Below are 17,939 nucleotides of genomic sequence, written 5' to 3'. Positions count from 1 at the left end.
TGCTTTCAGCGAAACGAGAGAGGAACCATGCTAGGTGTTGCACAGTGTTACAGTGAACCGTGCCATAGTGTAATAAGCACTCGAACTGCAACGGGGCCGGATGCAGTGCTAGCATGCCTGGTGAAGTGTCTACACTCGCAGGCTAGAGAGAAGCTTGCAGACCAGCTGTACAGCATCCTTGCTGGCACTGAAATACCGAAGAACTGGCGCGCCTGACCTGCTGCAAAGCTACCGCCCTGTCACGATCGCTAGCGTGATGTACCGCCCGTTCGCCGGTATCCTAAGAGAATGGCTTAGTGGCTGGGCTGAGACGAATAACTTGCTGACAGACGATAATTATAGCGTGAGAACGAAACGATGACATAGAGGCAAGAAAAACACGAAAGACACGAGCGCTAACTTCCAACCGAGTTTATTGCGCAGAGCGCGAACATATATAGAGGAGACAGTAACCAAGTGACAAAAACCATATGGCACAAAGAGCAGAACATGAGTAAGAGAAAAAACAAAAACAAAAAACAAAAGCACAAAAAACGGCGAAGGAAAATCTATAAGAAAACGAAACAGAAAAGTAAAGATAATATAACTACTTGCGCGCACTGAAACCTTCGAGGAACCTTAGTTCCTTCTCAGATAGAGTCGCGGAGGGCTTGCTAATACAAGGCACCTGTTCGCGTGTCATCCGCCCGGCCTCGACAATGACTAGGGTGCGCGCATCTTTGTGCTTGTACAGCGTCGCTGTGTCTTTGAAAAGGGGCACGCAATTGCACTCAGTGCAGTGCTGAGCAAGAAAACCATCTTTCCTATTTCTAACATTGTTAACATGGTCTCTCAGCAGATCGTTCAGACACCTTCTGGTCGTTCCGACATAACAAGCACCGCATGAAAGGGGGGTCCTATAGACAACTTCCCGGGAGCATGCCGCATACCTGTTTCTATGTTGAACTCTGCATTCCGTTGATGGCTGTGTTTCCAGGGGGTTTGTAGATTTGGTGAGGATGATTAATTTGAACGGTGCCTAGAACAGGACACGAACTCCAACCCGTTCTACGATTTTCTTGAGCCTGTGTGATATCTGGTGTTTGTATGGAACCATGGCTATCCTTTCACAATCTGTATCCTTGTTGCTCGGATTCTGTCGCTGCCTCGGTTCTGCCTTATAGTCCACAGGATAGTCTCAGCAACGGAAGCGATAAACGCCTCGGGGAAACCCGAAGCCTTAGGCCGGGAAACTTGAGCTTTGAAGGTCGCAGAGATATTGTGGGCGCACAACCTATTTAAGGCATTCTCAAGACAGGTTCATGCTATGCCTTGCTTAACTAACTTGCTGTGAGCGGAAAAAAAGGGAAGTAGAGGTTTCTGCGCACGTGGTTCATAACACCAACAAATGTGCTGTGAGCTAGAAACCAGTCTTAAATCAAAAAAGCGTAACTTGTCAATCTCGGGCATTTCATGTGTCAACACAAGAGGCTTTAAACAATCTTCGAACACACCTATCGTTTGAGTCGCAAACAAGTGGAACATAGAAGAATTACAATTTAGAAGAGCCAAGAAATCATCCACGTATCTGAATACTTTGACGACATGTGAGCCTTCTAACTTTTCCTGCAGTTTTTTGCCCATTTTTGCCAATAGAAGATCACTGAGTAGAGGTGCTATACATGAGCCAATTGAAACACCCTTTTTCTGCAGATAAATGCAATCATTCCATTGAACAAAAGTAGAGGTAACGTACAGCAAAACCAATCCAAGAAAATCTCGCGCAATGATGCCAGTTTTTATTTGGAAGTTCAATTCTCTGAAAATTTCTATGTTATCCCTCATACATTCTAATACCTTATCGTGAGGCAGAGAGTAGTATAGGTCCTTTATGTCAATTGAAAAACCAAAAAGATTAGGATGATTTGACTGTTTGAAAAATTCTATTAGAGCCTGCGAGTCCTTCTTGTCTTTGTGTCGTCGTTTTGTTCTCACGCTATAACTATCATTATGCCATACCAACTAGCCCAAGCTGCCACACTTCTAAGTGCCACACTTCTAAGTTGCTGACAGAGCTACAAAATGGGTTTCCTCCAGGTCGTACATTGGAGGATAACTTTTTCACCCTGACCCAATGTGCGAAATAGGAAAGTGTGAAGGGCGATCACTGTTGTGCTGTTTTTTGGATGTGCAAAAAGCCTATGACAGTGTCCTGCAGGCAGCATTGTTTGATAGCTTGACACACTTAGGTCTTCACGAAACCCTCATTTTCACTGTGAGACGTTTGTACCAAAGGCAGCACAGTGGTGGCGCACTTCGAGGATGTCCGATCAGACTCTGTTGTAGTAGTGAAAGGCCTGCGCCAAAGTTGTCCACTGTCACGATGACTGCATATCCTATATGTCTCAAGCCTTGAGAGGAGGCTTATCAACTTCAGCCTTGGCTTTCGGCTCTGCTACACGACTAGCAGTATTGATGAGAATCATCATCTCCAGGGCTTAACGTTTGCAGACGACATTGTGCTGATGGCAGAAAGCACCCAGAAAATGCAAGCGCTGCTGGACATCTGGCAAAGTGAGATCACTCGCATGGGGCTTTGCTTCAAAGTTAAGAAGCCAGCCCTTCTCAGACTAGTGGTCGAGTGCGTCAAGGAGGGAGGTGTGATTCTGGGCGATGCCAAAGTAAGCAGCTGCACCGAGTACAAGTACCAGGGTATGAAATTGTCAGCATTGACAGACATGTACAACCTACACGAGGCAAAGACATGCGAGGCAGGATTGCGGGCTCAGTGCATTTTTCGGCGCCAGTGTTTGTGGGGCTGCAACCGCTATATAATGGATCGTGACCTGTGGAAGCTCGCCCACGTGCCTGGACTGACATTTGCGAACGTAGTCGTGAGCAAGTCGGCGGACACTCGTGAATGGTTGGAGCCATGACAGCGAGAATTTGGACGAATCGCTCTGAGCTGTCATGGCATGGTGGCAAACGAGGCTGTCCAGGGGGACATCGGGTTGGTCGAGCTTTGAAGCGCATGAGATAGCCAGCAAACTGACGTTTCACTACTGCTTGTTGTACATGGCTCACGAAAGGTGGTCTTGACGAGTCTTTGACTACCTCATAGCGACATGTATGAGCACCAAGTGGATATGGTGATTATACCAACTCGAAAAAAAAGTATGGCTTTTTCCAGGCGCCTCTTTAGGCCGAAAACAAACGTGAGCGCACTACAAAAATTCGCCAACGTGTCAAGGAGGCCGAGGAGGACAAGTGGAGGCAGGCGCAAGCAAACAAGTCTACTCCTTCACGGTCGGCACAAAGACACCATCGCTCCAGTCCCACTGTATGATAACGGCTTGGCAAGTGTGCTTTTGTTTGAGGCAAGAGCGGGGGCCCTGCGTGCTCTCCTTCGTAAACAAGCATACGACAGCGAACTCATGAGTGTGGTGCGTTGCGCATGTAGTGGGGCTGATGAGACCATTGCACACATTGTGACAAAGTGCACGCAACTGAGCCCTTCTAATGTGAACACAGATCTTGCTGCCGCGCTGGGGTTTGTTGGTGCAGATGGCATGGTGGACTACGCCACAGTGAGGTGCAGCAAGACTCGTCTATAACAATGGAGGCGAATAACCTTCTAGGGACTTTGGGAGGGGGTTCTTCGCCCACCAGCTTGTCCAGTCTGCCTGTATTTTTGTGTTTTTATGTTTTTGTCTTCCTATTGCACTATTTACTTAATTAACATTGGATAGGGTGCCACAGGGCTATTTCCTTCATAGCGCCTGCCCGCTATGAAGGGAATAGCCTCACTATCATCATTATTATCTTGTAAGCTTCAGGAGTGAGTGGGGAGGAGCATTGGGCTAGGAAAATTTTCAGCTATTTGTACATGAGGAATGTCGATACAAAATGGCGGAAGCGAACCAGAAAATTGACAGGTAAACTCTTAGAAAACAGCAGGGGGCCAAACCAAAAAGAACTATCGGTTAAGAAGAAAGTGAAGGAAACGGAGACTGACATGTGGAGAATTGGCATGATTAACAAGTCCGCACTAGAGATCTATCGAACTCTTAAGCAGGAAATTGCCAAGGAAAAGATCTATGATACTACCCGGGGTAGTTCTCTACTGTTTGAGGCCAGGACGGGAGTATTGCGAACCAAGACATATCGGGCCAAATACGAAGGGGTTAACACGTTATGCAGTGCATGTGGAGAACACTTGATAATGTTCTGTAAAGGGCTTCATCTTATAGTTCAGGATGATGGCCCAGAGTTTTTCAAAGCACTGGGGTTTAGGGACAGGGAGGGCAAAATAGACTTTAAGCGGGTAGAATTAACTAGAAAGAGGTTATATGATTGGTGGCTAAAGTCAAGGTACGAGTGAAAATTAAACACTTTACTGCAAAGTACAAATCCTAAACCTCACCATTTAAAGAAAAAAATAAATCTAGTTTTTGGGTCATTAAGTATTACAACTTGGTGACGCTAGCCACCGCCCGATCTAAAGGGTACAACCACATCCGCCAGCCCGCCCGTCCGCTTGCCCGGCTGTCCGTCCATCCATCCATCAAAACTTTAAAATTTCGATTGACGTCGTCCGCGCTCGCGCTGCTCGCAACCTTTAGCATGGTTGCAAAACTATGTTCTGACTTTTATTGCGTTGTTATTTTGTGATACAATGGCTTGATTAAATGTTACTTCGATCGTCAGCGGCACGGGCCATCATACCAAAATAAAATAAACAGATACACTACAAAAAAGTTTTTTTTTCTTTGTTCAAGGCTGAGGTCGGGCTTGGTTTATTGTGCGAGTAGGTTCATTATGAGAGTAAATACGATACCCAAAAAAGCGCAAATAATATGTTGTCATAAACAGCTTTGAGTCATCGAGAAGGAACGCCACTTCTGGTGTCCCTCAAGGCTCTGTTTCGGGTCAACTTCTGTTTTTCATTTATCTATGACATCGATGAAGAAGTTGCATCGGGTTAGATGACTGTATTTTATAAAGTCCTATTACTAGTGAAGATGATTGTCACATTTTGCAAAATGATCTAAAACTCATCAGTTGGTGGTGCTGCCAGTGGTATATGACTAAATCTAGATAAGACTGTTTGTATGTCATTTACGATGAAGAATGTACATTCATTACAGTATACTTTAGAAAATGTTACATTATCTAAAAATGAATATCTTGGTGTATATTTACCACATGACTAAAATGGCATCATAATGTTGATCATGTAATCGCAAGTGCAGCCAGGTCTAGAAAATTTTAGACACAATGCAAAATGTTTCAGTATGGCTACTAAAGAAATTTTCTAAAAACCTTTGTTACATAGATTTTAGAATATGAATGCAAAGCATGGGACCCGCTAATAGAGGATTTTAGTCTCTCCGGCACAGCACTCTACGGAAAAAAAGTTTGCGGATACTGGTTTACCGGGTGTGAACTGCACATGCCCCTGCCTTATGGGCGTTTACAGGACACGCTCAAATGCCCAAACACCCAACATGCTTCCAAGGTTGCCATTACCGGCTTCCCTTTGAGCAGAGTCAAGTCAAGCAAAAAGAAAAACGTAAAAAAGAACAAAATGGCTACTTCGAGGCCCGCTGCCAGCATGGCATCGTGGGCACGCTACTCGCCTGCCAATGATAAAATTATACTCGAAGAAGTTCTTGCGCTAAACCTTTTCCAGAATGCTTTGTGGTGGCACACAATCACTGAAAGAGTGTCAAATGCTACTGCGGCGGACACTCGTGATGCCGATTCTGATGCCGATCACCGTGATGCTGATGTTTTCTTCATAGTTAGGTTTAAATCGTAGCGCAAGGCAAGAAAACAAACAAAGTTCCGTTTTGTAACGAAGAATTTATTGGCATTGTCCAATATTTTTTTCCTTTTCAGATTTAGTCAGTAATCGCGAATAGTTTCTACTTTGCGCATACGCACATGCGGTGGCCATGGCCGCGAAGGCGTTGCGGGCGTTTTTTTGGGCGTACTTTGGGCGGTACGATCTAAAAGTGCAAAAAGCTCGTTTCAACGCTATCCGGCTTGACGCCCTCCGGCAACCCGGTATACGCAAAAACGTACCGGAGTGCTGGTCAAACTAAAATCCTCTAATGGTATGTGATAAAGGAGACAAAAAAAAAATACAAAATTCAGCTGCAAGGCTTGTGACTCATGATTACAATCTTACTTTTAGTTCTAGTCAAGCAAAGACGAACTTGAAATGGGAGACATTACAAAACCACAGGAAAAAACTTCGTCTAAAACTCCTTCACCATATTTTTCACTCTGAAATCGGTATTGATTGGCAACAGTATCTACTTGAACCTCATTATGTGTCTACACGGGCCAATAATTTTCATAAAGTGCATAAAATGTTCTCCCGTAGAGAATAATTTAGAACGTCACTTTTTCAAAGAATGATATGGGAGTGGAATAAGTTACCTGCTGCTATAGTTATTGAAATATCTCATGATACGTTTTAAGTCTTGTTGACTTAGCTTTTTTGAATGCCTTTTTTTGCACACTGGATTTGTATGCAGTTTATTAATTTTTCTGCATACATTTTGTTTGTTCATACTGGTTATGTTTGATATATACACCAGTTATATTGTACTTTCTCCCTTTTTGTAATGCCTTTGATGGCGCTGTGAGTATTGTGTATATGAATGAAATAAACAAGTAAAAAAAAACTGGTACGCTGTGCTGGCTGCACCGATAGAGCTAAGGCAACCAGTGGGAAGGCAAGGATACACAGATGACAGAGCCCGGATGTACTTGAAAGCGAAACCGAGCTGATCACTTGCTGTAATTGCACGGCATATAACTCGTGTGCGAAAATTGCTCGGTTAATTTTTCTGCTGTAGGTGCCTATAAATTTATTACTTTTGAGCAAAATACAGCTAACACTCTGTTTGCAACTTCCCTGACTCTGACGTTTCACTGATGTCACTTATTAATGCCTATAGCGGCCAATGGTGTGACATGGTCGCTGGCGAGCACGAAAGAACTGCAATTTCAAACGGGCGTATTTAATTACAGACTGAATATTGTGCCAAAATATTTCGGAATCCGTATGTCTAATTCTTATTGAAGCAGGCAAAAGTATAAACCAGGAATTTTCATTTTCATTTCACGACCTCTTTAAGTGATGGAATGCTCATGCACACCGAACTCAGGGATGGGATAGCCTCAGCCTGGACAATCTCTCTTGTATGCTAGTCATGCATCTTCTTCATTACAGTGCATGCATTGAAGAGCAGTGCGAAGCTACAGGACTTAAAATGAATGGCTAGTCATCCACCTTGCCGATTTCTTGCGTTGTTACCATGATCCCTTAATCTATAATTCAGGCAATGACCCGCCTGTCCAATATATTGTTTGCAACAAGAAAGAGGATGAGATATATTATGGCTATTATACAAGCAACAAATTCAGTTTAATGCTTCTTGTCACAACCTTTGGGGTTTCGCATTGCTCTAATGAAGGCGGCAAAGGTAGGCAACTTTCGGCTCCCAAAAAGTTTGTTAAAAGCTTTGAGAAGCCGATAAATTTTTAGGAGCCCAAAAACTTTCGGCTCCCAAAACGTTGGCTAGCCTTTGTCGGCTTCATTACAGCAATGCGAAACCCAAAGGTTGTGACAAACAACATCAAACTGCATTTTTTTTCTTGTATAACAGGGGTAATATATCGCATCTGCCTTTCCTGTTGCAAACAATATATTAGACAGATGAGCTATTGGCTAAATGATATATAAAAGGAACATGATAAAAATGTAAGAAACGGGCAGGGCAGCTTGCCATTCATTGCAAATTCTGCAGCTGCGTACTGCTCTTCAATGAATGCACTGTAATTAAGAAGATGCATGACAAGCTTACGAAAGAGATTGTCGAGGCTGAGGCTATGCCATCCCTGGTTTCAGTGTGCGTGAGCATTTCGTTGCTTAACATCAACGAAAAAGAACTGTCGTCCCTAAGAAATTAGTTTTGTGCAAAACTATATAGTAGTTATTCTTGAGGAACATTAGTAGTCGAGAGGCAATAAAACATTACGTTGGAAATTAGTGCCCGAGTTGAATGTCTTCTTCTTGTGTTCATTCAGCGGTATTTTTCTAGTCATCAGTGAAAAATGGGCCTTTAAGTTTCCACTTCTTTGCTTGATTCAAAGTGGTCACCTGTAATTTAGGGCATCGCCAGCAAGTTTCCGTGTTTTCAAACTGCAATTGCACTTTGAGAGACAATAGAAATGGGACTGTCTAAGCAGTGCGTTAGCCATTGTGCAGCAGCAAGAAAATAAGACAGATGAAAGACAACTCACCCGCACCCGCTTCTTAGTTCGGCTGTTAGTGTTTTTAGAGCAGGGCGCATCGCCCAATGGACGTGCAAGGGTGTCCAGCTCAGAGCACACCAGCTTCGCAGCAGCAGAAGAGAGAGAGAAAAAGAATAGCCCAAGCAGGTTAGCAGCTAAGCAAGCAAAGACAGTCGCGTGGACAGAGAAGAGAATAAGCTCCGACTCTAAAAAATGCTGCATTCAATTAACACAGCGTTGGAACACCCAGGTCCTCTCAACAGCGAGCCGAATGTCCATAGCAAGATCAGTCAAAAAGGACAATCATGACCAACATGTGTGCAAACAATCCATTTAAATAATAAAAAATGAACAAACTGGCAAAGAATGGCACAAATCCTGAGACAGGATTTAACCAGGATACACCTATTAAATTCTAGGTTGACGAGTGCTTACTTTTCTATTTCACTTCTTTCCAGCTTAGGACAATCAACCAGTTACTACACAAATATGCCAAAATGGCTTGTGGGATGCCGAGCAGATGAAAGACAGATCCCAACAAGAAAACATAACTGTTTATTAACGTGGTAGCAACAGCGAGTGAGCATGTTGATGCTGCATTCGAACAGTCACAGAAACAATCCTAAACTGAGCTTGGTAGTAACTTGGGGTATACAGCCACCAGCGGGGACGTAAGCCTTCAGCGAAATTCCGGTGGCACTGCATTTTATCGGAAGCGTGTTGCAGCAAGTGGCCGTGTCACGCCGCGCTAATCAGTGACGAGACGGGGCTGCGCAGGTTTGTGCCCAGTGGTCGCCACAGACTCAACATTATGAGAACTACACGTGTTGATCTTTTCACCTGGTCGCAATTGAAGACAGAGGCACTCATTGGTGCAAAGAAAACACAGGACTTTCTGCATGCGAAATGATGGGCAGGTGCTGTCAGGACAAAGCTTATCTATACTTTCATTGGTGTCGAGCTATCGATGAGGCAATTCTGGGGACAAATGCTGCAAGGCTGGCATGCTTTGAACTTTGACACTGAATGCAACAGAAATGCCAAGCCTTTTACTCATCAGCAGCACCTAAAGGTTCCTGCCAAAATAAACATAATTTTTTCCTTTTTCTTTTGCGTTGGCACTGTTCTGATTTCATTAAATCAGTTATTCATATATCCGCACACTGACATTCCTGTCAATACACATATTGGAAGCACAAGACCAATTTATTGCAAATGTACCATTTATTACTTTAATCTTCTTAGGGATGTCCAATGGATGTACTATAATGATAGAGACTTTTCATGGATTTCCACTGTCACTTGGGTTAATGGTGTCTTCACTCTTGAAATCAATCAATGTGAGAAGCTTCCATCATGACCTGGTCTTTCGGACCGAACAAAAGAGCGGCTTCACATTCCAGTGGTTTGAACCCCTAACTCACAACAACACAGAAATAGCTGCGAGTGAGTCCTCCTAAAATGGGGAGAAGTCTGTTAGCAGGTGAGAGCAATGTTCTGTTTTTCTGTTCAAATGTTTTCTTACGTCGATGACTAAAACATTGGCTCCCTTCCTGAAAACGTATTTTGTCACTTCACGTCTCCCCTGAAATTCTGCCTTACTTGGACTACCCTAACAAACAATCGCAAGTGAAAGCATGTGAATGACACTAGGCCTCGTTCAAAATGACACAAAGTTTTTCCATGATAATTGAATATTATCAAACCTGTACATTGCTTTTGGCTGGAAAGAAATGAAGAGCTTGAGTGCGCACTGTCTAAAGCCAACCTAATAGGCCACAATAAAACTTCATTTAGGCCTAGTTGTTACATATTCCTGAATTAAAATTAGCAGCGTACACACACAAGATCAAGATTCTCCACATAAAAAAAGACACGACACACACGAGTGCAAACTCTTTAATCCTTCGAATGTCAATGCAGACCAAGGCAGCCTTATTACAAATGAACACAACAACAATTTTTTAAACAAGTGAAATAGTAATGATATGAGTGTATCTGATATGCGAAGACAAGAAACGGTTGCAGTAAAATTGATAGTTGGCAATATGTTATGTACCCATATTGAAAAAAAAAAAATATGTTTCAATAAAGAAACGGTATTAGGATGAATGCAGGGACGAAGCAGTATTGCTGATACAAAGACAATCTCTCTTCATTGAGTGGAAAGCTTATAAACTGCGCATGCACATTCTGGCTTCTGCATTAGATCGACGTCTCGTCAAATTGTGCTTCACAATTGCTGAAAAAAATAATAAAGGGTTTTAAAATGGGAACCTTTATCGGCATGCCTGTTAGCTTTATTGTGTGCGTTCCCTGAGTCACTCGCTGATGCTTCTACCCGTATGATGGACATAGGTCTTCCTACACAAGAGGCTTACAATTAAAAAATATATATATGTACAAACCATCATACATCCCCGAAATCGTGCAGAGAGAATATTAGCACTGCAATTTCTATAAAAATAGTATTTTGAATCACCACACTCAGGAAACAATGATACACTCCACATTACCATTTGTCACACCTGTCACAGCTTTAGACAGACTTTGAGAACTCATCTGCCAAGCTGGTGACCCAATGATTCAGAAAATTAGTCAAACTAAGAAGTAGGAGTTACAAAAAAAGAATAACTGAAGCACGGCTTTGTAACATTTTTTTAGCGCTGCAGAAATCCCATACAGTGCTCCAAATGATTTACTGTAACTTTTTTTTTAAACGTTAGCGATCATATATGTAGTAACAATTAGGCGGCACGAAAGTAATTAAACTGTGCTGTGTCCCACTGTCAGCGATGGGTGAATGATGAAGGCAAGGTTCCAATACAGAAGAAAACTGTATTGTACCACAGTTACAAGTGAATCGGCAGTGGTTACATGCAGAAGGAAACAGGATTCGGTGCTGGAGCTCGATCGGCTACGTCCGTTCCACTCGTGTCTCAGCTCGTTCTCCTCGCTGGCGATGCATTGCTATGCGTTCCCGGCTCACGAGCTCACTTTTGTTCTTTTTTGAATGATCGTTCAAGTAACACTTCATGGCAACCGCACCGAGCGGACGCCCTCAGGGCTAAGAGTCCACGTTTACATAGTGTAGCGTTTCTTGTGTGGGCGCTGGGACACTGCCGGGGAATCTGGCTGTGTGAAGTCGAGTGGCGCTGACACCTTGAATAGTGCCAACCGCCCAGTCAAAATCAGAATACACTTTTCTACAGGCCACCACTGTGATGCGGCAAAGGTGCCTTAAACGGGTACTGACACAAAATTTGAGGGTCGAGATAGCTTGCGGGGTCAATTTTCGTGAACATTCGTATATCATCTGCAAGATATTAACAGCAAATATAGCTGGGAAGGTATTTTAAATTAATTTTGAACTTTGCGGGAGCGATCGACTTCATAGCGCTATAAACACCCTCAGAGGTGAGCCCCTACTTCCCTCATGTCCCCACGCTGCGGTCAACAAAATAAGTTATGATGACGTCATAGCCACCATTTTTCTTTTGCCACGTTAGTTCCTGAAGTCTATATTTCTCGGCGGCTGGTTGCGAGTGCATGGCCGTAGTTACGTTCCGTTTGGTTCTTTCCACTCGCCTCTCGCTTGTTGCGCGACATTTGCTGCTGCCGCCAAGGAAGCCGACGACGAGAACTTTTCATGTGCTGGCACCTTGAGGAAACGACCGCTCCGACATCATCTGGATATAGAGACGTTTATTCGTTTCTCTTCTCTCCTTCACTGTCCCTGCACCCCTGGTTTTATCCCCTGTCTCCCCATTCAACCACTCTTACAGTCCAATCGTAACGCACCACTCTTATAGTCCAATCAAAACGCAGAGATGTGTCTCTCCTCGCCACAACCTCGAAGACCCACCGCCTCTTGCCCACTCATCGGTTCTCCGCCGTCGCTCGGGTTTCTTTCACACCGGTTCCCGGAATAGTCGACGACGGGCGTTGCCAGGTCGTGGAAAAGCGCTTCCGATTAAGTTCCCGCGATGCCGGGCTGACAGGCCATCAATACAATTGGCCCTTGCACCAACGCCGTCGCCTCCGCTGATTCTGATAGTCCGGCGGACGCGTACGTGTACCTTCCACGTGTACCAGCCACCTGCAGCCTGGCTTGGTCTCCTGTAAGGCGCCATAATTGAGCCAGACAGCGGCACGGGAGTTGTCGCGTCCTTTGTGGCCAACAGACAGTCATCGTCCCACATTCCGGTGGCCCTGCTTCCTTGTTGGCGAGGGGTCGCCGGCCGCGGGGTGGGTAACATAAGGTATTCGGGGAACGCACGAAGTTCGAGCCCAACACCTCCCCTCCAACTGTGTTGCACTGTATCTATGACATGCGACACAAACACAACCACATATGCACACATGTTCACTGTCTCGACACGTGAGGCACCAACTGTCACTTGTACCTCGTTGACTCCGTCACGCGCACGCGCTAACAAAGCACACACCCCCCTTAACTCGCCGTCCCTTTTCTGGGTCATCGTTAGGAGTCACTAACCGCGACATTGCGTCGGCATTAATACTTCTGTAGTGCCAACGCCCAGCGTGTCAGCCTAGCGCTCTGCGGAGTGGTTAGAGTCAGAAATTTGAGTGGGTTATGATCGGTAATCACCTTGATTTTAGCGCCAAACAGCCAAACATCCAACTTCCCCAGTGCCCAAATGATTGCATAAGCTTCCTTTTCTATTGTGGCCCATCGGGTCTGAGCCGGGCTAAGCTTCTTGCTCAGAAAAGCGATAGGGCGCTCCTTGCCCACCAGATCCTGCTGTGCCAGGCACGCACCGACGGCATAATCGGATGCGTCTGTGGCGAGGATAAATTCTTTCCCCGGGTCTGGTGCCTGCGACGCCGCCGCCTGCACTAGACAGTTTTTCACCTTGTCAAAAGCTTCCTGCGCCTCTGTATTCCAAAGTAATTTCTGCGGAATACGTCGGCCAGTTAGGTTAGTCAGAGGCATAACGACTTTGGAGTACTCGGGCACGTAGTCCCTATAATAGTTGGCTAGCCCTAAGAAACTACGAAGCTGTCCCTTTGTTTCGGGAGCCGGGATCTCCTTTATCGCCCTGACCTTCTCTGAATCGCCTTCGAATATCACTCCTACTGCAGTTACTCGGGCGTGATCAGCGCGTTGGTGCCGTCTAGCAGCTTATCTGTGATTGCACAAAGCACGGCCGACTGCACCGCCTCGGACCTCACTTAAGGACTTCCTTCAGTAGCTATGAGCGGCACGTAAGCCAACTCAGCGGTTACTTGTTGCCCAAATGCTCCCGTCAACTTTATCTGCGAACCCGTACCATCGTACTGAGGTACCAGTGCCTTTCTGATGACGCTCACCTCCGCTCCTGAGTCTAGCACGGCGTTTAATGATCGACCTGAGCTCTTAAGCGTTACAGTTTCCAGTGAGGGTTGTTTCTGCTCTTTACGCTGCCGCAACCTGTCTGTCATTGCTATTTCTGCCCCGAATGCAGAAGCCGTCACCTTCGCGACCACTGGACCGTTTTCTTGTCCTGCTGGCCTAGTGCCTTGCCTTGCACCTGAGCCCTTATTGGGGCAATTCCTGGCAATGTGGTCGGCACCCTTACACTCAAAACATCGCCTTTTCCCGTTTCCGTTCGTGGGTGTATCTACCGCTGTTTTAGCTTTCTTTTGCCACTCCTCTACATTTGCCTTCTTTTGTGCTGCCTTGCACTTTTCGCTCTCCTCGAATCTCTCCGCGAGCCTAGCCACGCCACTGGGCAGCAAAAAGGACTCCTGTTGATTACAAATGACGTGCGCTCTCGCTTTCGGGCTCAAACATTCTTTCAAGCGATCCGCGACGACTAGCTGCTTGAGTTCCTCGAACGTGCCTACCTTTGAACTCTGGACATAATAGTCGAAATAATTCTAAAGGCGTACGGCAAACTGATCCCAGGACTCCCTTTCTCCCTTTTCCGATCCCGCAAACAGCCTCTTGTACTCCGCCGCCGAAAGCCTGAGACCCTCTAAAATGCTTGACTTAAGCTTAACATAAGTTTTGCGCTCCTCTGCTGTATGCCTGCACAGCAGCCCGCGTGCCCTTTCACTCAACTGTGGCAAAACTAGCCCGGCCCACCATTCGCTCGGAACTTCATACGACTCGAGCATTGCCTCGAACCACATTGGCGCCAGCGCCTCTTGGTTCGGCATTTGTGCCAGTACACCTCTTAACAAGCTTGCAAATTTCAGTCGCCTGTCTTCCACTGACCTTCCGCCAAGTGCTACGCTGTCATCGCTCTCGTTGGACTCTGCCCCATTACGGGCTCGTAGCCGCTGGCTTTCCAGCATCAAGCGCTGCTTCTCCATTTCCGCCTCAGCAATTTTTAATTGAAGCTGGAGCAGCGCTAGCTGCTGTTTCGACGCCGTATCTGACGTGCCACTACCATGACCCCCCGTGCCGCTGTCGGCGACTCCCAACGCCTGCAAGTTTCCTGCCCCGTCCGCATTCATTTCCGAGTAGTCCCTTTCTCTGTCTCGCAAGTTGTAATGCTTTGTCATCGCCTGCGCCCAACAGAAAATCAAGAGGTACCCGCCTGAAGTAGCCTTGCGGTGCGCTCTTCCTCCTCGGAATCCGGTGGACTAGCCTTGCTTCGTTGATCCCGCAGCGTGGTAGTCAGTTGAAGGTGGTTGTCGTCAGTCTCGGCCGATGTCGCTCCCCGCTGTCCTCCTCAGTTCAGCCATGCAGATCCTGCTCGACTGCGCCAGTTACGTTCCGTTTGGTTCTTTCCACTCGCCTCTCGCTTGTTGCGCGACATTTGCTGCTGCCGCCAAGAAAGCCGAAGACGAGAACTTTTCATCTGCTGGCACCTTGAGGAAACGACCGCTCCGACATCATCTGGATATAGAAACGTTTATTCGTTTCTCTTCTCTCCTTCACTGTCCCTGCACCCCTGGTTTTATCCCCTGTCTCCCCATCCAACCACTCTTACAGTCCACTCGTAACGCACCACTCTTATAGTCCAATCAAAACGCAGAGATGTGTCTCTCCTCGCCACAACCTCAAAGACCCACCGCCTCTTGCCCACTCATCGGTTCTCCGCCGTCGCTCGGGTTTCTTTCACACCGGTTCCCGGAATGGTCGACGACGGGCGTTGCCAGGTCGTGGAAAAGCGCTTCCGAGTAAGTTCCCGCGATACCGGGCTGACAGGCCATCAATACAATTGGCCCTTGCACCAACGCCGTCGCCTCCGCTGATTCTGATTGTCCGGCGGACGCGTACCTGTACCTTCCACGTGTACCGGCCACCTGCAGCCTGGCTTGGTCTCCTGTAAGGCGCCATAATTGAGCCCGACAGCGGCACGGGAGTTGTCGCGTCCTTTGTGGCCAACAGACAGTCATCGTCCCACATTCCGGTGGCCCTGCTTCCTTGTTGGCGAGGGGTCGCCGGCCGCGGGGTGGGTAACATAAGGTATTCGGGGAACGCACGAAGTTCGAGCCCAACAGCCGTGCTGCACGCTTAGAAAGTTTTGTGTTTAGCGGCATTCCAGTGCGATTTCCTATTCAAAAGTAATTCTTGATGCGGATCGTACGGAAGTGCATCACAGTTCTGTGTGCTGAAGTGGTCAAGAGTTGCACACACTAGGTGACGACAGTTGCACCCAGTTTTTGGAACTCTCTCACACGGAAACTGATCGATAACGAGAGGCCTGTAATTAACTATCTTTCACCTGCTGCAGCAAACAATGTGTCTTGTCATGACTAACAGCTCTACAGCAACGAATTACAGCAGAAAAACGCGAGGCCAAATTTTTTGTGTCAGTACCCCTTTAGGCGGCTTTCTGCACCGGGTTAGCACAAGGCAAGAAATTTTCAAACCGCACTCCCTTTTTTTTTCCCAATAAGATAAGGTTTAGAGCACAACTTTTCAGCTTGCTTGCGAGGTGTGTTTGACTAGATAAAGTGACAATGGCACACCCCCACGGGCCTGGTGAGGACACTGGATAGATATAACATGTGCTATATTGTTACGTTTGAAAGAGACTGGTAGACGTTGAAAGGAGCCGTTTATTAGGTCGTGAGGGGCAGCTCAGAAGCGGCCGACTGGTTAAAGATCCTCCTGATCCTCTTCTTCTTTTCTCGCACTGGGCCACAAGTGCGTTCACCGTATATGCTTCTTTGTCTTCGTGCATGTGCGAAACATTCCTCTCCATGCAGACGAAGGCCGCCGGACGAGTCAGTCGAGTTGTCGTGGCATGTACAGTTTCAAGCGGGGAACATGAACCACTTGAGTTTTGGCAGCTCGTCGACCACTCGCCATGAGACGAGCTATTACATAGTTGACCTCTGTAAGTCTGTCGACAGTGACAAAAGGTCCATCGTAAGTGGCCAAAAACTTTTGGCATAACCCGCGCTTGCGCATCGGAGTCCACAACCACACCAGATCACCTAGGCGATAAATCACTGGTCGATGGTGAATGTCATAGCAGGCTTTCGCTTTGTCTTGCAATGCCAATGTGCGTAGTCGAGCTATGCGACGCGCCCCTTCGGCGAGGCAGAGAGTCTCGGCGACAGTGACGTTGTCGTGATCACAGAAAGGTAAAACTGTGTCGATTGTATGCCGGGGCGAACGTGCACAAAGCAAAAAGAAAGGGCTATAGCCTGTAATCTCATGCTTCGCGGTGTTGAACGCGTAAGTAATGAACGGCAGTACGTCACCCCAATTCTTGTGGTCGCATGAGACATACATAGACAACATGTTGATAATGGTGCGGTTGGTACGCTCCGTCAGCCCATTAGTTTGGGGGTGGTATGGTGTCGAGTGACGCAGGCAGGATTCACATAAACGGAGTAGCTCCTCCACGACATTTGCTGTGAATTGTCGTCTACGATCGCTGATAATCAGGCGAGGTGGGCCGTGTCGGAGGATGACGTACTGTAACAAAAACAACGAGACTTCACTGGCAGTTGCGGAGGGGACGGTCGCCGTCTCGCAGGAGCGTGTGTGGTAGTCGACGCAAACAACTATCCATCGGTTGCCCTTAGCTGATTTTGGAAAGGGGCCCAGAAAGTCAATCCCCACTTGTTCCAAAGGTGCGCTTGGAGTAGGCATCGACTGTAGAAGACCAGCTGGACCAGTTGATGGACGTTTGTGACGGCGACATTGCATGCAGTTTGCCACATAACTCTCAACGGACTTTTGCATACCAGGCCAATAAAAGCGCTCTTTAGCCCGGTGAAGCGTCCGCGCCAAACCTAAATGTCCAGATGTAGGGTCGCCGTGCATGACACTCATAATAACTGTTCGCAGGCTCTGCGGGACCACTAGAAGGAAACGTGCGCCACTGCTGGAGAGGTTCCTTTTGAACAACAGTCCATCACGCATACAGAAACGGCGTGCACTAGTGGAAGCGGATGCAGCGGCAAATAGTGATGCTAGTTAAGCGTCCTTCCGCTGTTCTGCTCTGAAACTGGGATAGTCCGAGAACGTAGGCGACACAGACGCTACAAGCTGGTCAAGGTAATCGAATTCACAGTCCGTTGTGCTAAGTGTCATACGTGAAAGACAGTCCGCGTCAGCGTGTCGACAACCACTCTTGTACGTGACGGTAAAACTTTATTCTTGTAGCCGGAGTGCCCAGCGTGCAAGGCGGCCACAAGGGTCACGAAAGTTGACAAGCCAACACAACGAGTGGTGG

General features: G+C 46.7%; 1 protein-coding gene across 9 annotated transcripts in view; it reads right to left on the bottom strand.

Annotated features, from left to right (window-relative positions):
- Nucleotides 1-17,939, bottom strand: part of LOC119167714 (uncharacterized) — a 537,665-nt gene that overhangs the window by 101,728 nt on the left and 417,998 nt on the right. For 3 of the 9 annotated variants that reach the window (XM_075865823.1, XM_037419242.2, XM_075865824.1), the window contains exon 21: nucleotides 8,299-8,391. The exons of 4 other annotated variants lie outside the window; for them this stretch is intronic. In XM_075865823.1, the coding sequence (XP_075721938.1) occupies nucleotides 8,299-8,391 (93 nt within the window). Of the gene's footprint in view, nucleotides 1-7,899; nucleotides 8,156-8,298; nucleotides 8,392-17,939 lie in introns of those variants that run through there. 2 more of the 9 variants (XM_075865821.1, XM_075865822.1) reach the window with 1 other exon arrangement.

This window comes from Rhipicephalus microplus, chromosome 6 (genome assembly GCF_043290135.1).
Source record: "Rhipicephalus microplus isolate Deutch F79 chromosome 6, USDA_Rmic, whole genome shotgun sequence".
Lineage (NCBI taxonomy): Eukaryota > Metazoa > Arthropoda > Arachnida > Ixodida > Ixodidae > Rhipicephalus > Rhipicephalus microplus.
Note: the sequence above shows the minus strand (reverse complement) of the source record. Positions and strands in the feature narration are given on the sequence as shown.